At 41.7% G+C, this 25,502-nt stretch overlaps 1 protein-coding gene across 11 annotated transcripts in view; it reads left to right on the forward strand.

Moving 5' to 3' along the window:
- CLEC16A (C-type lectin domain containing 16A) overlaps positions 1-25,502 on the forward strand; it is a 1,646,984-nt gene that overhangs the window by 1,144,469 nt on the left and 477,013 nt on the right. For all 11 annotated transcript variants that reach the window (XM_073591184.1, XM_073591186.1, XM_073591185.1 and 8 more), the window contains one exon: positions 25,212-25,363. In XM_073591184.1, the coding sequence (XP_073447285.1) occupies positions 25,212-25,363 (152 nt within the window). The remainder of the gene's footprint in view (positions 1-25,211; positions 25,364-25,502) is intronic.

Below are 25,502 nucleotides of genomic sequence, written 5' to 3' on the forward strand. Positions count from 1 at the left end.
AAGGGATTAATGACCGATGCTTCAAGGATGGCAAAGTAATCCCACAAGGTGGTCAGGAGCTCGGATCGGAACTCTTCTGATTGGAGCAAGGCTTCATTCAGTCCCCAGGATGGTGGAGTCTGAGTCACTGAACCCAGTCGAAGTGTCAGATGAACTGGGGCAAGATCTAAAAGACAAATAATGTCAATGTCTGCAGATACAACTCTGGATAAGTCTTTATGTATTATCAAAAGATATTCTAGCCACAAATAAGTGTGATGGACCGGTGAGAAAAAGGAATAATCATGGTCTTGAGGGTGTAGTAACCGCAAGGGTAGTCAACCAGATGTAAAGTATGCAGATCCACCTTCAGGAGCTTAAGGCGAGAATAAGGGAGGTGGGAGGAACCATGTGAGACATCCAATATCTATCCAAATCCAAATCTAGAGCAAAGTTGAGGTTTCCCCAAAAATGAGAAGTCCCTCTGTAAACTCTAATAACTCAAGGAGGAGCCTCCGCAGAAATTGAATAAATAGATGTTGGCAAAGGTGACCTGCACGTCAGACACCCTCCCCTTCAGGAGTAGAAAGCGGCCCAGATCATCCCTCCGCTGTGCCTCAAAAATCCAGGGAATCTATTTGGCCATCGGAAATTTGCTAATTTGCTAACTGACTAGGAGATAGGAGATACACTGTGGTACACTGTTGGGAAGGCCCCATTAGTCAATTTAGGGATTTGATCACCACGAAAATGCATTTCCTGTAGAAAAGCAACTTGGGTCTTACACTGGCGCAAGTCAGCCAGAAGTTGAGAGCGTTTCTCCGGTGTGGTAAGACCACGCACATTAAGGGAAGTGATCTTAAGGAGACCCCATGATTCTGTCCGGTCAAGTTGTGGGGACAATTAAGTGCGAATCAAGACCCCAACCAGAAGGACCCCCCTAGGCGAGAGGCAAAGAGAGGAGCTGAGAGAAAGGATACAGAAAGGAGAATGGAGGAGGAGGGGAAAGAAATAGTGGGTACAGGGGAGAGAAACTATCTATAGTGTTATTAAGCTGAGGATCCTGATTCAGCACAAGTAGTGCCCAAGTAGGAGTCTGCCCTAATTGGGGGTGGTTAGGGCTTTAGAGGATGTCCAGAGCTGGCAACTAATTGCAATAGAAAAACAACACATTTGGAGATGCACAGGGTAAGAACAACGGGAAACATATTATAGCTAATTGGCGAGTCAGCATAATTAAAACGAGGATGGAGACATAAATAAAGAACCAGTAACTGAGGCCATACTATGATGGTGCACGGGGGGGAGACATAAGAGTCCGTGTGACCTCCCTGTGGTCAACATAGAGGAAGGAAGGGTACTTATGCACCACCTTTTCCCTGGGGCACCAAAACAGAGGGTCCTAAAGTATACAGGGATATAACATACATAAAGGCACAGGATAAACAACCTTCAGTAGTACCATCATTATGAAAAGGGTACAGCCACTGGACAGGCCCCACCATCATACAAGAACAGGAACTGGGGAAGAAGAGAAGGGGCTGGACGTACAGTGGGTGTTTAGTATGCAGGGTCCCCACCAGGTAGCGTCACGCAGGGCCAGCATACTAAGGGCTATTTCTGGTACACGCGGGGTAAAGGTATCAGGGCCGGGGCCTATCCATCAACCTTTGTTGACCATAAACTGGTCCCCCCCACCCGCAATCCAAAGAAGACGGCAAACAGGGGAGAGTCATAGACAGCAAAACAGAACAACACAAAAACCACTCATTAAAACTGTGCCCAAGGCCGAACTTAATGGAAACGTATCCCTGGAGTCCCCCATCTCCTGCCCACCAGCCCTCTGGTGTAACTATATGGTAGTCTAACTGAGGTACGGCAAGATATCGACCCAGAGAGTCAGTGTTTATCAGAGGCAGGGGGTACCTGGCACAGTAGGCCTCAAAAAACTGCTGAGGTGCTCTGGAGAGATCCAGAAAGTCATAGTCCGCAGTGCCTTACCCGCTACATCGATGGAAGGAAGAGTCAGGCTTTGGAGGATGTCGGATGTGACCTAGAGGCCTCTCGACTAGAGGCACGAGGGCCAGTTGCCTTCTGGGTGAGTAGTCATACTAATTAGGAACGCTGATAGCAGGCTTGTCGATAAAGCTGAACAGGTCAGGAAGTTGATCTGGGGAGCGAAGGTAAAATTCAGATCCCTGCTTCCGTACAATTAGATGGAAAGGACAGCCCCATCGGTAAGTGGCTTTTGCTTCACGTATCGCCTCAAGTAGAGGTTGCATGACCTGGAGACATCAGGGTAAATCCGGATAAGAGCTCTGTCAAAGTCAATAGAGCCCTTCGACCATGCCAGATGCAGGATCTCCTCTTTGATGGTGAAAAAACAGACCCTGCAAAGGACGTCTGAAGGAGCACGGCCTTGGGATGATGAGGGATGTGCCCTAGGGCCTGGCACATGGTGCACCCTGCGATGCCACGGAGTTGCAGATTATTGTGCCTACTCCATTTTTCCCCATCATCCAGCTGCAGATGTACTTCCACAAGATGGCGTCGGAAGTCCTGATGCTCCATCTCTAGGGTGGTGATGCGAGCATCTGTTGCAGTGGAGGACGACTCCAGGTCTGTCACCCGCTCCTCTGCGTTGTCCACCTGCTGACGGAGATCATGCAGCTCCTGAGTTAAGGCATTCACTATGGAAGCAGCCATGGCCTGTAGATCCTGCTTAGTGGGCAAGTCTGCAACAATGTCCCAGAGGGCCCCCTCTGAGCGGCCACCTGCCCCCCCCCCCGAGCCCTCTGAGTCTGACTGTGGAACCGAGCACTGTATATCTGGGGACAGTATAGGAGAAAGTGACTGTTCCATGTGCAGGTCTCCTGCCACTGCATAGCCGCTAGTGATAAAAAAAGAGAGGCACCTCTGGGTGTAGACGTAAGAACAGTTTATTGATAAATCACATGTCAAAAAAACTCACATTTTGGAAGTCATCAAACAGCATGTAAATGTGAAACATCCATCAAGGGGTAATCATCAGATCAGTCAAGGGACTCTTCCTGCCTGCTGGATGCTCAGCCTGCGTGTGGAGGACACCACTAGAATGGTGGGCCGGCCGCGGTGAAGACTAAAACCAAAGTGAGGCCTGGAGCGCAGATGGACAGCGGGCGGGGAGAAATGACGTCACTGGCAAGCGACGCGTTTCATAAGCGTACGGGCTGCAATGACGTGACAGCCGCGCTCCTTCATCAAGCTACGGATGGATGGAGATAGGGGCCATAAGAATCTAATGGAGGGGGAGTGGCCAAGGACACTGTGATTGGTCTGAATTAGACTACTGGTAAAAATTACGCTGTGTCAACAATATTGTGTTACGATGCATGGGAAACAGAACGTGGAGGAGTGGCCAAGACAATGATAGCTGAGGTGAAAGGAAACTATATGTACTGCCAGAAGTGTCATATATCCATAATTGCACTTTTACATAGTATTGCTGACTCAGCAATGAATGGAAATACAATAATGAGAATAATAGCACATGATATGAATAGATTAATAATGGGATGGGGTTAAACGGAGCGAAAAAATTTATATATGTATAAGTATGTCTATACAGATCATGGGGGAAGGTGAAATTATACAAAAAAAATGTAAATATATAGAAAATATAAAAAAAATATATATGATATGTGGGAAATGAAAATAATATGAATATGAATAGCTAAACATTAATAAAAAATGAATAGATGGATGGGAATAAGTAAAAATTAAAAAATGATCATGGAGAGGGGGGGAAATTATAAAAATTAATTAAGTATAAGTATATAGAAAGGGGTACAAAAATGTACCCCCACATGGAGTAGGCGGAGGATAAGGGAGGGATAATAATTGTCTCTACCACGCACACACAAAATTATAATGGTAATAAGTATAAGCACTATACAAAAAATGTTACACAAAAAATGTAGTAAATCTATATGAGTATATATGTATGTGCACAAATGCAAGTTATACAAAATATCAATATTAAAAATACTATAAAAACTGATACTAAAAATGTATAAAATTATTGTTAGAGGTGCTAATATCAAGAAAAAAAATGACAACATAAGGGATATCAGCAGGAATGGTCGTGACCATACCTGCAGAAAAAAGGTCAAAAGGGGAGAGCGGCCTGCGGGTGTGGATAAAAATGGTGAAGACAAAGGAGGAACAGTGTGTATACCACGAACAACCTAAAATTGAAGTTTAAGATTGAAATAAAAAAAAAAAAAAAATCATCAAAGAAAATCAAGAGAAATGGAGGACTGATAAGGTTTACAGAATAGTGGCGATCTCAATGCTCTCATTGATTCCTCCTGGCGACAATGCATCCAGGGTATATATTCAAAAGGTCTCACGAGCACAAAGCTTCTTGAAAGACTTAGGGATCTGTTTGATTACCCAGACCTTGAGACCTACGGTGGAGCCCTGGTAGTCATGGAGAAGTGTCTGGGGACACTGTGGGGCTCGGTGCCACCCTCGATAAACCTTCCATGCTCGCCAAACCTGTCGTAGGGCCCTAATAGTCTGGCCTATGTAAATCAGCCCACAAGGGCAACTAAGGCCGTAGACAAGGAAGTCTGACGAGCAGTTGAAAAATTCATTCAATGTGTAGGTTTTACCCTTGGTGGTGAAAGACTTTTGTCCATGCTGGACAAAATTGCAGGTCTTGCATAAAGCCTTTCGGCATTGGTACATGCCTACCAAGGGTATTAATATAGGTGCAGCAGGAGAGGCTGCAATGGGTTTGAGTTTACTCGGGGCAATTTTACTTTTCAGGTTTGGGGCCCTACGGTACATGACTTTGGGATGGGCGGAAAGTACAGCTTTGAGATGGGGTCCTGCTGTAAGATGTCCTAACGTTTACACAAAATCTTCTCCATATTTTTATGTTTATTATGGAAAGTGGTTACAAACCTACTAGAGCAATCCTTTAAAGGTTGACTGTTTTTTTGGGGGGTTTTCCATGGAATAGTCTTCAACCAAAGATTCGGGATATTTTTTATCGAAAAACTTTCTTTTTAGGGTAGTGCTGAGTTCAATATAGTCATAATCTTTTGTACAGTTCTGTTGAAGACGACAGAATTGCCCTTTTGGGACATTGGTGATCCATTTAGGGAAATGACAACTCTTAAAATGTAAGTAAGAATTGCCCGCAGTGGGTTTTGTATAATTCTTAGAAGTAATAGTTTGACCCTCATGTCCCAACTCCAAGTCCAAAAAGGCTATGGTGGTAGGGTCTGTAACTGATGTGAATGAGAGCCCATAAGGATTGTCATTACAATGTTGAACGAAGGAAGCAATAAGGTCAAGATCACCATCCCAAATGAAGATCAGATCATCAATGTACCTTCCAAAAAAGATAATGTTGGCCGCAAAGGGATTGTTTTTGTAAATATACCGTATTTATCGGCATATAACACGCACCTTTTTCCCCTTAAAATCAGGGGAAAATCGTGGGTGCGTGTTATAAGCCGATCCCACGCCGTTCCCCCGCTGATTGTGAGCGGAGGATCGAGCCGCCGAGATACATAGCCGAGTGTACTCAGCTCGGCTCACAGTCACGCCCAGTCCTGTCCTATGATGGACATAACACAGGGACTGGGCGTGACTGTGAGCGGAGCCGAGCAGAGTATGCTTGGCTACTCTTGGATCCGCTCGGGACTGCGAGAGAACCCGAGAGCGGCCGAGAGCTATTTGTCATAAGTCCAAATGTGTGTGGAATAGAGGTGTAGAGGGAGCAAACATCAAGCGAAAGCCAAACATAGGAAGACTCCCATCTATAGGGTATAAGAGTTCTAGCAAGTGTATTCCATCACGTATATATGACTGTAGTGATGAGACTATTGGTTGTAGGAACTGGTCTATGCGCAAGCTAAACCCAGTGGTAACGCTGTCCATAGCCGCTACAATTGGTCTGCCGGGGGGATGCCGTAGGCTCTTGTGGATCTTCGGCAGATGGTAAAAATAAGGTATCTGATAGAAGGTCTTTCGCAAGAATGAGCTCACTGTTTTTGTTATAATACCTTCCTGAAGGGCAGTCGTAATCAGTATATCGACTTCTTGTGCAAAATCTGCTGTAGGGTCCTTGTTAGGTTTGACATATGTAGATTTATCTGAGAGAAGTCTGTAGGATTCCCTCGGATAATCGGACCTATTTTGGAGTACTATGCCACCTCCCTTGTCCGCTGACTTTATCACCAGGTCTTTGGCATGCATAAGATGGTCTAATGCTTTAATTTTAGAAGGTGAGAGATTGTGCGATTTACAAGTGGAGGTGGAGATGCACATTTTTAACAGATCTGCATAGACAACTCTATAAAAGCTTTCTATATATGGGCCTTTGGATTGGGTAGAAAAAAAGATGGACTTGGGTTTCAATGTGGAATGGACAATCGGAGGGGATGAGGCTAAATGTTGTGTGAGCATTTGTAATGTCACATCATCGCTGTTGGATATATCAAGATTATCAATATTGAAATCAAAGGACTCCGAATTGAGTTTGGGTGAGACTATAGGGAGTGCAGTGGAGGGATTAATTACACTGGAAATGTCTTTGTTTTTGTCTTTTTCTTGTTTGATATGAAAGTGCCTTTTTAGAGTAAGATTACGTATATAACTGTTAAGATCTTTGAAAAGAACAAAGGGGTTGGGTTTATTGATAGGAGCAAAATTAAGTCCATGGTTGAGGAGAGAAATATCTGCAGGGGACAGGTTATGGGAAGACAAATTGAATATCTTTATCGTTTTAGGTGTTTCAGCACATTTTCGTGTTTTTCTAGTTCGTCCTCCTCTGCATCCTCTTCTGTGCGCTTTCTTTTTCTTGAGATTGAGGTCAGAGGAGGACTGGACACTAAAAAAGAAGAAGTAGAACAACTGGCTGTGGGAAGTATATTGATGGTAGGAATGATGGGTGGTATGGCACAGGAAGGCAAGATCTCCACTGAGCGTTCCACAGATTCTGTGGATATACACTCAATGGTGGCCAATCTGTTTGGAACAGGTAGAAGTAGTAGTAAGGATATCACTAACAACATCTAAGACTAGGGAACTGTATACTGGAATGTTAGATATTTTGGTGGGTCGTGAAACTTGTGATGCACTCAATGATCTGTTATAAAACTGATTAAGAGCACCAATCAGTTCCGCATTCTTGTTATTAGCATGACCTCTGCTTTGGTTCTTATGGTGATGGCTGGAGATATTGGGGGTTCTAGAAGAGTGTGAGCAAGAATGACGGGAGGTACAAGAAATGGGGTTGTCATTTCGATGTCTAACGAGGACGGTGAAGTTATGCGGTTTTAGATCCAACAAAGATGGAATGGGAAGATTAAAAGATACATGATTGCGTCTTCTTGGATGGGATGAGTGAGGAACAGAGACAGTGGGTGATGTATGAGTAGGTTTTTGGATGTTCTTTTTATTCCATGAGAAAATCTTATTGGAGTTGTAATCGTCAAGATCACTTTTAAATTTCCCCATTTTCATGTGAATAAGATCATCCTCATCTTTTTTAGTTTTTTTCTTAAGTATCTCAAGCCATAGCTGTGGGATATGAACAGCATAGCTGGAGATTTCTCCTATAATGGTTTTGGCTTGCCGACTAAGTGTGTTGAACCTGTTTGTTCTGTGGGAAATAAGTATTCCCATCCGCTTTGTTGTGCAGAATTCTGCAATACCGGCCCATTCTTTGGTAATAATGAACGTGAGAAAAGTCCTGGACAGCCGCACTCAAATAGAAATCGCCTTTATTCAGTAAAAACAATCAAAGTAAATGTATGCCACAGCAAAAAGAGGGAAGCTGACGCGTTTCACACTGTATTCAGTGCTTAATCATAGCTAAACAACACAAAATGAATCTGAGATATATATATATATATATATATATATATATATATATATATATAGTGATGTCTATTAGTCATGTGTTTAAGAAATTGGTTAATTGCGTGCAATTAACAACCCAAAATAGGGTGTGACCAAAAATAGAATAGAAACAAAGACCCAAATCCGTGTAGTGCAAAGGGTGCCAAAAAAAAAAAAAATAATAAATGCAATGCATATGTATGAAAAATGTATACAAATATATGTAAAACATATATATGAAGCATATATATGAAACAAATATAATTAAAAGGATGTGTGAACGATTTTTGTATATAGAAATTGATATATGAATTAATATGTGAAAAAGTGTACAAAATAAAATGTATATTAATAAATAATACATATACTGAAATATATACTAAAATATGTCAAAAGACAAATATACGTGAAGCTGTAAATTTATAAAACAATGAAAGTTATAAAAAAATGTATTAGATATATCAAATGTGTATATGTATTAATTAATTTAATAAATGTCTGCCCAAAATGAAAAAGTAAATATAGAAACTGTGCTAAAAAAAAAAATTAAGTTACATAGTTACATAGTAGGTGAGGTCGAAAAAAGACACAAGTCCATCAAGTCCAACCTATGTGTGTGATTATGTAAAATAGATAAACAAATCAAATCAAAAGGACAAGACACATAATTAAATGTGAACATATGTGTCAAACAAAATCATATCATATTTTTGGGTAAAGTAAAAATAAAATATGAGCATTATGACAATGAGAAGGTGGGGAAGGAGAAAAATATAAAGAATATATAGAATACATGTATATGAGATGTATATATAGTGTAATCCATTTTATAATAAACAGACAGACACAATGGCATATAAATGTGCTAATTGGGACAAAACCTCGAGTATAAACATGCCTTATAAATAGACGTATAAAATACCGATGTGTCTGTATGCATACAGTGCGGGATGAATTAAACCAATCTCATAAACACATCTGCAGCATATTAACCACATGATAATTTAACAATATAAATAGATATAAATTATATCATAATGGTGTAATACAAAAAATTTCAAAGATATATATTATGTTGAGAATATAGTATTCAACTGAATATAAAATGTATGGCATAGTAGTGGGATACGGTAATAATTGAATATGCAAATCTGTGAACGGCCAAACCCACTATATTTAATGCAATATAAATGATTAACAAAAAACCTCCTTAAAGCGGGGTTCCACCCAAATTTTGAACAATATCTGTATGTATTCTCTTCCTTGCCTAGATGCTGACATGCCGTTTAAAAAAATTTAAATTGCAGTAAACACCTTTTATTTTTCTATTCTTCTTTGCACTTCCTGGTTCTCCTCCCGTGGGAGTAGGCGTGTTTCTAGCCTCTCCCAGACTCCTGGGAGCTAGTCTCAGGCTTCCCAGGATGCCACTGAGCATGTGCGGGAACGAGCGGTGAATGCTGGGAGCACAGCATTCACCGCATCCAGGAAATAAATGCTTGTGGGCTTCAAATGCCCACAATGAAGATGGAAACCGCCTGCAATGAATAATATAAGTTATTCTTTCCGACGAAATCTGACACAGGCGGACATATTACACACAATATGTGAGTATGTAATGCTGAGAAGAAAAGTTTGTGAATGAACTCAAAAAAAAAAAAACGATAGATAGGTGGACCCCCGCTTTAAACTAAACCAATAATTGAGCTTATGGCTATCCCATAAGAAGCATGATGTATGAAGTGTCCTAAAAGACTTTTACACAGACAGAAATGTCTCAATCTATTTACAAGCAGAAAAATCTATATGCACCTATGAACCCATGAACACCATCCCCTCATTCCCTTAGTCCGAGATATGAAAAGTGTGGAACGCACACTTATGTAACAATATAAACAGGCTAGGGAAAGAGAAAAAAAGTGAGAGAGAGGGGAGGTGGTACATGTAAAATTAAAGCAGAACCCACCCAGAATCTCCAATATGGAACCGACGGCAAAAAAAAAAGGAGGGGATGGATGTAAAGGATGTGGATCTAAAGAATGTAATCTTAGAAATGTGCATATAAAAAATGTAAATATAAAAAAGTATAAATGTAAAAAATGAAATGGTAATGAAGATAATGCTAGTGGTGTTAACCTCGTTGTCCCAAGGTTCAGAACGGATGAAAAAATGGAATAATTGGTTAATCCGTTACATTCATCTGAACTGAATGAAAACACACACGTCTATGTAGATCTAAACGTGTGTAGATGTGTGTATATACATGCTATAGGCTAGATTGTTACAATAATTACCAAAAACCACATTAAGCTATATATGTAAATAAGTATCTGGTGAACATATGTATAGATAAGAGGGTTATAGTCATAATATTATGCTGAAAAGGAACAAACTACAGCATAAACAGTGAGGTTAATCATAGTAGTGGGACAAATCCCACTCAAAGTTTAACCCCAAAGGAAGTCTGGTATTTAGAAAGAATATCCAAAACACTGCGCGCTTACAAAGCGTTCTGAATAAGTCTCCTCCCCTCTTTGGGGTCATTATCTTTTCCACCCCTTGGATTACCAAGCTGGTGACATCTTTGTGATGGAAAAATTAAAAAATTGCGCTACCTTTTAAAAACTAAAACAAAAAACCTATGTGGTGAATAAATAAATATGAACCAAAAGCAATATAAAATCAATTAGTGAAATTAAACAATAGTGCAAATGATATTGAGCATCAAATAAAATTGACGTTTAACATATTCAATAACAGATGATCAGTGATCAATAATATATTGTGATAAACACCAATGAATTAAAAAAAAATATATAGTCCATCAATAAGTGGAGAAATTGTAAATAAATCCTTGTCGCCAAAATAATATGTGAGATCCACCACCGCAATCAAGAGGAATGCGCCCTTACCAGAATACCATAATCCCCCATCACAGAAAATCAGGGAAATCGGCTTCATGTAACAGCAAACAAACTCCAGATGATGGGAGGTCACTTCACAGCGGCTCAGATCAGCAGGGAAATATCGTGGTGCATGGAAGAAATTATGCTCCAATATTGTAAAACCAATGATTATTTATTATTAAAAAAGGGTATACACTTACAAAATAGTAGATCTAAAAAGCTTAGAAAGTCTGTTGCGCCGGCCATAGCACAGACAGACAGCCCGTTCCAACTGGATTCACGACTAGAGTACGAGGTGACGTCAGCGCGTCGCTCTGCCCTATGCATTTCGTAATAACTTACGTCGTCCAGGGACATGAGCAGCGTGCTGCGTCACCTCTAAAATACAGACAAGGAGCGTGTCAAGCCTCGTTCCGAGCCGAAACGTGAACATGTACATGCACCGTAGCGCAGCAGCAATATTCCGCACATAAAACCCAAACGTTCGGGGCAGCTAAAAAGCATAAACTGAAGCGTTTAAATAAAAGAAATTGCTAAACCAAACCTAGGTGGGCAAGATTGGTACAAAAAATACTAAAAATTGTTACAGATGGACAAACACATTGACGAATCATCCCCCCCACCCCCCGGAACCAGCTCCAGTGTATATAGAGGTGCCACACCCAAGTATATCTTTGTGATGAATGGTGTTCCAGTGTCTAGCTACATTGGTATATTTATTCTTCTCAATATCGTATAGATGGTCATACAATCGATCTTTTAACCTCCGTGTAGTGCGACCTACGTATTGGATGTGGACTGCGTGATACCTGCTGTTAGTTTGTGTGCACATTGGCAGGTATCGGATATATCTTTTGGATGTACTATACAGAAGAGTTTCAGGACTGCCAACAAAGAGGCTGACATATCTACACCCCCCCGTATATATGTGTATGTATATATGTAAATAATGTGGTCTAATAGAGTACAATTGTTATATTACACTAAAAGAGAGGGGGGCTATATGTACAAGAACTGGAGACAGACAGTGATTCAGTAGAAGAGAGAGCATAACCTAGGGACATTACCCATCAGGGCTTATTTCAACAAACTGACTTTCCATCGAACGCTAGGTTCATACCTTCTTGTTTTTGCAGCCAGTGATTGCGCGAGAATGGCAGCCCATTCATTTGAATAGGCTGCTGTGCCTGCGTTTCCCACAGAAAAGGGTGCATGCATCTTTTCAAAATGCAGCCTGCAGGAAGATAGCGTGGTCATTTTGACCATGAAACTTCCCTGCGGTTCCTGCACCCACAAATGTACTGCATTTTTACATGCATGGGGGTGCCCATGTGTTTTCTCGTGTAAAGAACCTATCATTATGGCTCTAGTAAAGGTCTCTACTATAGAAAGAGAGGGTTCCAAAGCAACAAATAGCAACAAAAAACCCCTGTTGTTCAGCAAAACTTAGCCCTCATGCACACGGGGCGTTAGAAAAAACAAGCTGCAGAGCTAGCTCTGACGCCAGGAAAAAGTGGCGTTAAAAAACATGATTTTAGCAGCATTTTGCATTGGCGTCAATGCGTGTTTATCCGCAATAGCATTTAGCAGCGTTTTAAAGAAAAAAGACCTCCCACTTCTATTTTCCACTCCCAAATTACCCACAATGCCAAAGAAAATAAATAAAATATGTTAAATAGCATGTGTCGGTGCCATTTTGGTTGTAGAGAGAGAGAGCATTTGAGAGTAGCTGTGATTTTTATTTTTTTTCATTTTTGGAGTTTTTGATTATGGATCCCCTCGTTCAGAAAATAGATGAGGCAATCTTGCTGATTGTCTTGCGGAGGCTGCGAAGAAGGAGACAGTTGGAGGAGAGAAGCAGCAGGTGTCGTCGGTTCTGGACGCATCCAATAGTATCCCAGCGTCTTTGGGGTATGTTAACATGCATGCCCAACTTCGTATGCATACAGCCAAATTCCATAACTTAATGCTTATGTCTGTGCCGGTCTTGATGACCTGCTGAAGGGGCTCTGGCCGAGGCTAGCAAGGATGGACACGATGATGCGAAACAGTGTGTCACCAGAGGAACGGGTACTTGACACTCAGGTAAGTGACATTTTTTTGATAAGGAATATGTACACATATAGGTTAGGGTTTGGGGTTAGTTTTAGGGTTAGGACTTAGGCTTTTAGGGGTTAGGACTTAGGTTTAGGACTTGGGGTTAGGCGTTTTCAATTGAAGGTCAAAGGTTATGAGATGTGGCTTGAAAGGTCAAAGGTTAGGAAGCTTATTTGTATGATGATTTTTTTCTTTATGTTATTATTGGTTCCTTGCCACAGGACAAAGCTTTGTGTCCTTTACATCAGTGTCTCAATGGTTGCCAAGGTAACAAGAGAAACCTGTTTGGCAATATGGGAGGAGTTAAAGGAAGTGGTAATGCCGGAGTCTACAGAAGACCTCTGGGAAGCAGTTGTAGACGAGTTTTGGGAGAAAACTCAGTTCCCCAATTGTATAGGTACCCTTGATGGCAAACACATCAGGGTAAAAAGCCTCCACACTCAGGATCGACATATTTCAATTACAAAAAATATTTCTTGGTGGTCCTCCTGGCATTGGCTGATGTCCATCTGCGATTCATTGCTGTGGATGTTGGAGCGCATGGCAGCCAAGGTGATGCCCGCATATTTCGTGATTCGGCCATCGGACGTCGTCTACACGAAGAACGGCTCATCATTCCACTTAGCAGGTCTCTACCCTGCACTGAGGAACCCAGCTTGCCATTGGTTATAGTAGCAGATGAGGCCTTTGGACTGGCCAAAAATCTCATGAGGGCATACAGTGGCTATGGTCTCACTGATCAAAAAAAAAATTCAATTATCACCTCAGCCGTGCATGCCGTGTTGTGGAATGTGCTTTCGGTGTGTGTTTGGCAAAATGGAGAGTTTTGCTGTCTTGTATGCAGCTCGATGTGGAGAATGCCATCAGAGTGGTCCTGGCATGCTGCGTCCTTCACAACTTTCTGCTGGACAATGAGAGAAGCAATGTAGAACCGGAGCCCTGTAATGGAAGTCAGCGAGTACAATTTATGGACTTGCGGTTAACATCATGGGTCATGACCATTCAGAATCATTTTGCAGATTTTTTGGTATCAATTGATAGAGAAGTGTCATGGCAAAATTAATACGTGTGAAAAAAATGTGGATCTTTCCTTTAATGAGCTCTGCTTTCTGTCTTGTAAAAAATTTATTTTTCTTTCAATAAAGCACTTCAAATTCTTTTTACTGTATTTTTCACTCCATAAGACGCACCTAGGTTTTAGAGGAGAAAACAAGAAAAAAATTTCTGAACCAAATGGTGTACTAAAATATTTACCAATGCCCATGAAATGCAGCCTGACCAGTGGCAATTAAATGCAGCTGTACCAGTGCCAATTGAATGCAACCTTACCAGTGCCACTTAAATGCAGCCTGACCAGTGCCAATTTAATGCAGTCTTACCAGTGACAATTAAATGCAACTTTACCAGTGCCCATTAAATGCAGCCTGACCAGTTCCAATAAAATGCAGCCTTACCCGTGCCAATTAAATGCAGCCTTACCAGTGCCCATTAAATGCATCCTGACCAGTGTCAATTAAATGCATCCTGACCAGTGCCAATTAAATGCAGCCTGACCTGTGCCCATGAAATGCAGCCTGACCTGTGCCCTTGAAATGCAGTCTGACCTGTGCCCTTGAAATGCAGTCTGACCTGTGCCCATGAAATGCAGCCTTACCACACAGAGCTCCATCACATCACAGATTTGAATATGCTGGTGCCCACTGTAACAAAATCCCGCCTCTTATGATACACGTCACACTGATTCAATGTGTCATTGGATCAGTGTTTCATCTATCTAGGAGGCAGGACTTTGTTACAGTCCTCCACCTCGCACAAATTGGCATTCCCTGACGAGGAGGTCATCACATCTGCCTGTCACTCAGATAGAAGACAGAGCAGCCCGAGTAGCTGCCGCGGCCATACTCCATGTCTTCTGTCTGTGGCTGAGTGACAGGCCCAGCCAGGAGATCGCCCGATTCTCACAGGAGACGGCCGACACGGTATTGTAACATGGCGGGGACGAGGGGGGTGGGGTTGAGGCCTGGTCAGTATTCACTCCATAAGATGCACAGACATTTCCCCCTTTTTTTGGGGGTGGAAAAAGTGTCTTATGGAACGAAAAATACTCTAGTTCTTTTGATGTCTATTTTTCCTCTATTGTTCCATGTGTCCTTTTCCTCTACATGGGGCAAGCGTATGCTAGCCCTTTTGGGGCTGTACATACGTTTGCCCTATAGAGGAAAATTTGTCCTTTTCCTCTGCATGGGGCGAGCGTATGCTAGTCCTTTTTGGGCTGTGCATATGTTTGGCACATGTAGAGGAAAATGTGTAATTTTCCTCTGCATTGGGCAAGCGTATGCAAGCCCTTTTTGGGCTGTACATACGTTTGCCCCATGTAGAGGAAAATGTTTCCTTTTTCTCTGCATGGGGCAAGTGTAGCTAGCCCCTTTTGGGCTGTGCATAAGTGTGCCCCATGTAGAGGAAAAGGTGTCCTTTTCCTCTGCATGGGGCAAGCGTATGCTCGCCCCTTTTGGGCTTTGCATACTTTTGCCCCATCTAGAGGAAAATGTGTTCTTTTCCTATCTTTCTTCTGTGTGAGATAATGCACATTACATATTCTGATGTGCAGATTTATTTTGTTTTAAACACACACAGAATATTTCACTAGTGCTGTTGTGCATCATACCATATCCCCCCAAAAACTTCAAAATCTCATTTTTAATAAGTTTGTTTAGATATGTCAAAAAACAGAAGGGGTAAAATTACAGCTGGTGATAGGTGGATGAGAATAATTTGTCACCATAGGGACGTGGGGATGGTGGAAGGTTGATTCAGGGTGTGAGTGGGTAGCTTGGGGCAGGCGTTAATGCCCGAAATCATGGTGGTAGGGGAGGTCCTGGAAATGAGGGAGCTGGATGTTGAGAAGGAGGAGAAAATTCAACATAGGGGTGTGGGGAAGGGGGGGTAAAAGGAGGTCTGGGATAGGTGGGGGCTGGCGTTGAGGAGGGGGCAGATATTGAGAGGGTGGTGCTAGCACTGCTGAGGTTCCAGGGGCCATTAAGGGATCCTGCAGAGAATTATTTGGATCGCTTGGTGGTGGCCCACCACTTAATTTAGCATGTCAGTATTGCATTGCAATGCCATACATGCAATCCATACAATGCTTCTCTTGGTCCCCCCCAATGTCCTCTAGGATGTGATATAAGGTGTGGCAGAAGCAGGCACATGGGTTGCTGGGATCTAAGAAAGCATCCACACTGCGCCTCTCCTGCTGCACTTGCTGCAGCAATGCTAGCACCCTGTCCTCTGTTTCAATACTGCAGCTGCCCCCCCTCTGCCGCTGATTGTGGCCACGGCCACGTACCTCACCACATACTTGGCTGCCTGAAGCCATATACAGGTCCCTGGATTCCTGCCAAAAAAAATTAAAATGTTCAGATTGACACATAGACACGGACAGAAAAAGAGAGAAAGACAGACATAATGGACGGACAGTTACCTGACATGTGGACTAGTCCGTCACACTTGCCACACTCGTTTGATGGGGGGATGCGTGGCCAGTGCTGTCCGCGGCACTGGTGGGTATGTCTTCTAACGGCTCTTCCACTGCCTCCTCCATGTGCACCCTTTCTTCCACAATGTTGGATGTTGTCCTGAAGAGAATAAAATATAATATTAAGCTTTAAAAAAAGTTAAGCAATATCTCTGCCTAAAAACTTAAAAACGCCTGAAGAATAGGTAACATTTAACTGTGGCTGCCGAGGTCTGTCTTACATAGTTACATAGTTAGTCAGGTTGAAAAAAGACACAAGTCCATCCAGTTCAACCATAAAAATAAATAAATACATAAATAAAATAAAATAAATAAAAATAAATAAATAAAAAATATCGTACAATCCAATATACCCAATTGTCAGTTCAGCTTGAGGCTAGGTGACAGATGCACACCGTTGGGATCAGGAGTGCACCGCAAGGTAGTGGACCCTACGGCTGACTGATTGGAGCCAGGGTGGTATGGAAGGCAGGGCCGCTGGAACACCAACAGGGATCCCACCGGGGTTAGAGCGTAAGATTCCCTAGGGAGCGGAGTCTAAGAGCCAGCAGGTGTTCACCAGAGCCTCTAGTGGTGAGGATGGACTGGGCTGCAACTGGCTCCAGGTCGCGACCCCCAGGGTCCCCAAGCTCACACTCACAATAGCCAACAGGAGGATAGGGATAGTAAGGGAATACGTAGAGCACATGGCAGGCAGGAGACAGGAATCCAAACACACAAAGGTTGATCAGCAGGGCTGGCCTGCAGTGCAGAGGTTAATATAGAGTTCTCTGATAGGAGCTGGGGTGGAGCCATGCTAGAGGAGAGATTATAAAAGCAGTCAGGTGAGAGTCAGCTGGTCTCTAGAGATGAACACATGGAGACAGGTAAGCTGACAGAAAAAACTCTATTGCATAACCATGACACCAATTCTTTACCCACAGTTGATCCAGAGGAAGGCAAAAAACCCCAGCAGAGCATGCTCCAATTTGCTACAGCAGGGAAAAAAATTCCTTCCTGATCCCCCAAGAGGCAATCGGATTTTCCCTGGATCAACTTTACCTATAAATGTTAGTACCCAGTTATATTATGTACATTTAGGAAAGTATCCAGGCCTTTCTTAAAGCAATCTACTGAGCTGGCCAGAACCACCTCTGGCGGGAGTCTATTCCACATTTTCACAGCTCTTACTGTGAAGAAACCTTTCCGTATTTGGAAATTAAATCTGTTTTCCTCTAGACGTAAAGAGTGTCCTCTGTGTTGACCGTAAAGAGAATAACTCAACACCAAGTTCACTATATGGACCCCTTATATATTTGAACATGTTGATCATTTCTTCCCTTATCCTACTCTTCTCAAGAGTGAATAAATTCAGTTCCTCTAATCTTTCCTCATAGCTGAGCTCCTCTTTGCCTCTTATCAGTTTGGTTTCCCTTCTCTGCACTTTCTCCAGTTCCACGATATCCTTTTTGAGAACTGGTGCCCAAAACTGAACTGCATATTCCAGATGGGGTCTTACTAATGATTTGTACAGGGGCAAAATTATAACTCTCTCTCTGGAGTCCATACCTCTCTTAATACAAAAAAACCGCAGCTTGGCATTGCATGCTATTATTGAGCTTATGATCTATCAAAACCCCCAGATCCTTTCTCACTATGGATTCCCCCAATTGTACTCCCCTTAGCATGTATGATGCATGCATATTCTTAGCCCCCAAGTGCATAACTTTACATTTCTCAACATTAAACCTCATCTGCCACATAGTCGCCCAATTTATTCAGTGCATTGAGGTCGGCTTGTAAATTGGAGACATCCTGTAAGGACGTTATTCCACTGCATAGCTTGGTGTCATCTGCAAAGACAGAAATGTTACTTTTGATCCCAGACCCAATATCATTTATAAAGGTATTAAAAAGTAAGGGTCCTAGCACTGAACCTTGGGGTACACCACTGATAACCTTAGACCATTCAGAGTAAGAATCATTAACCACTACTCTCTGAATTCTTTTCAATCCATTTACAAACTGATATTTCCAAGCCTGTATACTTTACTTTATACATGAACTGTGTGTGCGGAACTGTATCAAACGCTTTTTGGTGCTCCATTTCTCTGAGCCGTCTCCTCCTCTGTCAAATCCCTTCTGACGCGGTCACGGAGTGACTTCCAGTGTCGCTGAAAATTTTTGCCTAAAGAAAAGTGGAAAAGAAGGGTTAATATGCATTCTTAATTACCATTACACAACAAACATATCATGCATTCAATAAAAATAAACTTACTTCTCTCTTTTTTGCTCCATTGCTCATACGATCCCAGCCTGGAGTCAGTGCCAAACTAATGTCCATCCAGGTTTTGACCTTCTTTAGCCGGTCGCTGTAGAAGGGATGTGACAAACCCCACAACTCTGGATGGGCCTCCACTGCAGATATGAGTTCTGCTTGTGAGACATCTACAGCCACTTCCCTGTTCTCTTCCTCTCCACACACAACAACACGGCTGAGCAAAGGACTGATGGGTAATGTACAGACATGAATTTCCTGTTTTTCCTGACGTTACAGTGACCAATCACATATTTACAGCTTAAAAATGCCTGACTCGGCTAAACCCAATCTACGTTAAGCCGTGTTAGGTGTTTTTACAGCTGTAACGCTGGTCCTTAGAACGCGCTGTCCCTGGGGTTTTTTTGTAGCTTAAGAATGTCTATGCTGCTAACAGCTCCTAAAAGCCTGTGCATAAGGCCATAGAATAACATGCAGAGGCTTTTTCAGCTTTAAAAAAAAAAACCCTGACACTCCTAAAAGTGTGTGCATGAGGCCTTAAAGTTTGAGAAAATGGGAGGCCAAAAAACACTGCACATCACAGTTTTGCAAATTATATAGTCTAATGTTGTGTATATTACCTTACAAATAATACTGTAATTTTTATGGGGTCAAAAATTATAATTGTTTATTTTATTTATTACAGGTAATTTTATATCAACAACAGTTTACACAGTGCTTCATTGTTCATATATATTGTACATTCTCATCAGTCTCCACCCTCAAAGGCAAATTCAAGCACAAATAAGTTGTATCCAAAACAAGTTTTTTAATATTGCCTGCAGAAATAATATATATTCCTATTGATAGGTACCCCTTTAAAACAATAGTTGAAAAGCCACAGCCACACATGGAATATAAATAAAAATGCCAAACATCATAAAAAAAAGGACTCCTTGAAGAAAAATAATCCCAGAGAGAGGACTTCTACTGTGTATAGACATAAATCACTAGATAAAGGAAGGCCTGTGGACATGGTATATCTGGATTTTGCAAAGGCATTTGATACAATTTCCCACAATTCTTTACTTTACGAACTGAGGTCTATAGGCATGGACCATAGGGTATGCACCTGAATAGAGAACTGGGCTACAGGGAAAGTTTCAAAGGGTGGTGATGAATAATGAGTACTCAGAATGGTCCAGTGTGGTAAGTGGGGTCCCCCAAGGATCTGTCCTGGGACCAATGCTGTTTAATTTATTCATAAATGATATAGAGGATTGGATGAATAGCTTAAAGGGGTTGTAAAGGTAAAAATTTTTTCACCTTAATGCATTCTATGCATTAAGGTGAAAAAACTTTTGACAGTACCGCCGCCCCCAGGCCCCCCGTTTTACTTACCTGACACCTTGAATCTTCGCTGCTCGTCCTCGTCATCTTCATTGCAGCTCAGCCTGGTCGCTGATTGGCTGCAGTGGATGGATTGAAAGCAGCGCAGCCATTGGCTCGCGCTGCTGTCAATCTCATCCGATGACGCGGTGCGCCGGGGGGCGGGGCCGAGTGATACAGCGAGCGGCTATAGCCGCCGGCTGTATCACGGGAGCGCGCCCGCAAGCACTCACCACCGTGCGAGGGAGCTCGCATTAAGGTGGTAAATGCTTGCGGGGAGGAGCTGAAACAGCCGCCGAGGGACCCCAGAAGACCAGGTTCGGGGCCACTCTGTGCAGAACGAGCTGCACAGTGAAGGTAAGTATAACATGTTTGTTATTTTAAAAAAAAAAATTAACTTTACAACCCCTTTAATCTCAATATTTGCTGATGATAAAAAGCTAAGCAGGGCAATAACTTCACCGCAAGATGTGGAAAACTTACAAAAAGACCTAAGTAAAATAATGGATGGGCAACTACATGGCAAATGAGGTTTAATGTTGAAAAATGTAAAGTAATGCACTTGGATGCTAAAAATACGAATGCAAGTTTCTTGCTAGGGGAAGAATCTCTGGGAGAATCCAGGATAGAAAAAGATCTGGGGGTCCTAGTAGATGAGAAGCTCTGCAACGGAATGCAATGCCAAGCTGCTGCATGCAAAGCCAACAGAATATTAGCGTGCATCAAAAAGGGGATTTACTCCAGAGATAAAACGATAATTCTCTCACTCTGCAAGACTCTGGTCTGGCCGCATCTTGAGTATGCAATCAGTTCTGGGCACCAGTCCTCAAGAAGGATGTGCTGGAACTGGAAAGAGTGCAAAGACAGGCAACAAAGCCAAAAAAGGGGACTGGAGGACCTCAGTTTTAGGGAAAGACAATGAGCATTAAACTTATTCCCTGTGGAGAAGAGATGCTTGACAGGAGATATGATGGCGATATTCAAATACCTTACTGGTGACCCTAGCATAATTTCAGTGGGCGTTTATAAAGACATGCGGCCATTCATTGAAAGTGGAAAAGAAGCAGTTTAACCGTAAATGGGTTTCTCTTCCACAAGCAGTGGTATCAGCAGGGAGAATCAAAAACTCTTAGATGGGCATCTTAACAATCACAACATACAGGGATATGTGATTTACTATTGACATAAACACATACACACACACACAGGTTGGACTAATGTCTTTATTCAACCTTATCAACTATATTCAAAAAATTTTAAAAATGTAAATCAAATTCCTTGTCCAATATATGCACAAATGTTTTTCTGTAAAGAGAAATTTATGTAGCTGCACCAAGCCACTTTTTACGTAACTTGAAGAAATCTTAGTAAACAAACAAAGTTTGTAAACTTTAAAAAATATCTTTGATGAGACAAATGCCCATAAATTGATCTTGCAAGTTATTCACATGGTAGGATGACGTTCCTCTTCATGTTCAGCTTTCTAGCAGAAGCCTGAAGATTTTGTGCAAATATTGACTGGTATTTGGAACTGTTCATAATTCCCTTTACCTTGACTAAGGCCCCTGCTCCAGCTGAAGAAAAACAGCCCCAAAGCATGATGCTGCCACCACCATTCTTCACTGTGGGTATGGTGTACTTTTGGTGATGTGCAGTGTTTTTGCTCCAAACATATCTTTTGGAATTATGGGCAAAAAGTTCAACCTTGGTTTCATCAGACCAGAACACATTTCCCACATGCTTTTAAAAGACTTCAGATGTGTTTTTTCTTGGATGATTTTCTTTGTAAGAAAAGACTTTAGATGTGTTTTTTCTTGGATGATTTTCTTTGTAAGAAAAGGCTTCCGTCTTGCCACTCTACCCCATAGCCCAGACATATCAAGAATACAGGAGATTGTTGTCACATGTACCATAGAGCCAGTACTTGCCAAATATTATTGCAGCTTTTTTAATGTTCCTGTAGTCCTCTTGGCAGCCTCCCTGACCAGTTTTCTTCTCGTCTTTTCATTAATTTTGGGTGGAAAGTCCAGTTCTTGGTAATGTAACTGTTGTGCCATATTTTCTCCGCTTAATGATGACTGTCTTCACTGTGTTCCATGGTATATCTAATGCATTGGAAACTCTTATGTACCCTTCTCCTGACTGATGCCTTTTTAACAATGAGATCCCTCTGATGCTTTGCAAGCTCTCTGCGGACCATGGGTTTTGCTGTAGGATGCGACAAAATGTCAGGAAAGACCTACTAGAACAGCTAAACTTTATTTAGGGTCATTCAGAGGCACTTTAAATGATGACAGGAGTGTACCGACTCCTATTTAACATGAGTTTGAATTTGAGTACTTCATTCTGAACACAGCTACATCCCCAGTTATAAGAGGGTTTGCACACTTATGCAACAACATTATTTTAGTTTTTTATTTTTACTCCCCCCCCCCCCCCCCAAAAAAAAAAAAATTCAGTTTGTTCCTCAGTTGATTTTATCGATCGCATTAAAGGTGGAAAAAGTTCAGAAATGATTTACCTTTGTCTCATTTTTTTACATCACAGAAACCTGACATTTTAACAGGGGTGTGTAGACTTTTTATATTTTATATCCACTGTGTATATATATATATATATATATATATATATATATATATATATATATATATATATATATATATATACAGTGGGGACGGAAAGTATTCAGACCCTCTTAAATTTTTCACTCTGTTATATTCCAGCCATTTGCTAAAATCATTTAAGTTCATTTTTTTTCCTCATTAATGTACACACAGCACTCCATATTGACAGAAGAACACAGAATTGACATTTTTGCAGATTTATTAAAAAAGAAAAACTGAAATATCACATGGTCCTAAGTATTCAGACCCTTTTCTCAGTATTTAGTAGAAGCACCCTTTTGATCTAATAAAGCCATGAGTCTTTTTGGGAAAGATGCAACAAGTTTTTCACACCTGGATTTGGGGATCCTCTGCCATTCCTCCTTGCATATCCTCTTCAATTCTGTCAGATTGGATGGTAAACGTTGGTGGACAGCCAATTTTAGGTCTCTCCAGAGATGCTCAATTGGGTTTAAGTCAGGGTTCTGGCTGGGCCATTCAAGAACAGTCACTGAGTTGTGAAGCCACTCCTTCGTTATTTTAGCTGTGTGCTTAGGGTCATTGTCTTGTTGGAAGGTAAACCTTCGGCCAAGTCTGAGGTCCTGAGCACTCTGGGGAAGGTTTACGTCCAGGATATCCCTGTACTTGGCTGCATTCATCTTTCCCTCGATTGCAACCAGTCGTCCTGTCCCTGCAGCTGAAAAACACCCCCACAGCATGATGCTGCCACCACCATCCTTCACTGTTGAGACTGTATTGGACAGGTGATGAGCAGTGCCTGGTTTTCTTCACACATACCGCTTAGAATTAAGGCCAAAAAGTTCTATCTTGGTCTCATTAGACCAAAGAATCTTATTTCTCACCATCTTGGAGTCCTTCCGGTGTTTTTTTAGCAAACTCCATGCGAGCTTTCATGTGTCTTGCACTGAGGAGAGGCTTCCGTCGGGCCACTCTGCCATAAAGCCCCGACTGGTGGAGGACTGCAGTAATGGTTGACTTTCTACAACTTTCTCCCATCTCCCGACTGCATCTCTGGAGCTCAGCCACAGTGATATTTGGGTTCTTCTTTACCTCTCCCACCAAGGCTCTTCTTCCCCGATAACTCAGTTTGGCCGGACGGCCAGCTCTAGGAAGGGTTCTGGTCGTCTCAAATGTCTTCCATTTAAGGATTATGGAGGCCACTGTGCTCTAGGGAACCTTAAGTGCAGCAGAATTTTTTTTTTGTAACCTTGGCCAGATCTGTGCATTGCCACAATTCTGTCTCTGAGCTCTTCAGGCAGTTCCTTTGACCTCATGATTCTCATTTGCTTTGACATGTACTGTGATTTGTAAGGTCTTATATAGACAGGTGTGTGGCTTTCCTAATCAAGTCCAATCAGTATAATCAAACACAGCTGGACTCAAATGAAGGTGTAGAACCATATCAAGGATGATCAGAAGAAACGGACAGCACCTGTTAAATATAACAGCAAAGGGTCTGAATACTTCGGACCATGTGATATTTCAGTTTTTCTTTTTTAATAAATCTGCAAAAATGTCAACAATTCTGTGTTTTTCTGTCAATATGGGGTGCTGTGTGTACATTAATGAGGAAAATAAATGAACTTAAATGATTTTAGCAAATGGCTGAAATCTAACAAAGAGTGAAAAATTTAGGGGGTCTGAATACTTTCCGTCCCCACTGTATGTGTGTGTATATATGCATATATATATATATATATACATTAACATTTCTGACAAAGTGGCCAAAGGTCTACAAACTGTGTTGAAGGTGTTTAAATATAACTAAAGGCAAAACTTTTTTTTTTTTAGTTTTGGAGAGGGATTAGATCCCTTGTCAGTTTTTATTGCTGTCTGTGCCCCGATAAGGAGATTCACCCTCTATAATTGTCCTGTTTATCATTATCATTAAAAGTAAAAATAAAGGAAATCCCAAACATGCCTTTCCCACACCACGTTCTGGTGTGAATCAGCCCTAAGCCTCGGTTCACACCAGAGGCGGCACGACTTGCAGGTCGCCTCACCGAGGCGACCTGCACACGACTGCCGGGGCGACTTGCAAAACGACTTCTGTATAGAAGTCTATGCAAGTCGCCCCAAGTCGCCCCCAAAGTCGTACAGGAACCTTTTTCTAAGATTAGAACGGTTCCATTGTACTGAACGGGACGCTACTTGTCAGGCGACCTAGGTCGCCTGACAAGTCGTCCCAGTGTGAACCGAGGCTAAGAGTGTTTGGCTATGAACATGAGGTGGTTGTTACATACAGTAGACATTTGAAGATGTTCCTCCCAAGTATATGAGCACCCATCTGTCCTAAATCTTTCCATAAACCCACAGAAGCCACATCTCTTCAATTTAGAGCAGTCAGGCGCATGAAAGATTTGTATTGATTTGTTGCTTTTAGATTATGAAATGTATATTGTATATTTTATTAATTGTAGCCTTTAAAAATAAATACATTCATATAAAAATATGAATGCATCTATTTCTTTGTTCATTATTTGCAGCAGCTGTATGAAATGGCAGTGGCCTGACCTATTTAAAGTAAAGACCTTTTATTTTATTTTTCTCAGATAACAGTGATTTGATTGCATGCACAGTGGTTATGAAGGATGGAGACCAAATGCAAAGATTTTTGGCAGTTGATATTTATCAGATGAGCCTTGTGGAACCAGACAGTAAACGACTTGGATGGGGTGTTGTGAAGTTTGCTGGTTTGTTACAGGTTGGTGGTTCAGTTTGTTTTTAAATCTATATATTCCAAATATGATTACTTGAAGTGGAACTAAAGTCCTATATTCTCCCCTCTAGTGATGCAGTCTGCAAGTATAGTACATTTTTGCCCAGTCATCTTCTTGAACTCC

Source organism: Aquarana catesbeiana, linkage group LG06 (assembly GCF_042186555.1).
Source record: "Aquarana catesbeiana isolate 2022-GZ linkage group LG06, ASM4218655v1, whole genome shotgun sequence".
Lineage (NCBI taxonomy): Eukaryota > Metazoa > Chordata > Amphibia > Anura > Ranidae > Aquarana > Aquarana catesbeiana.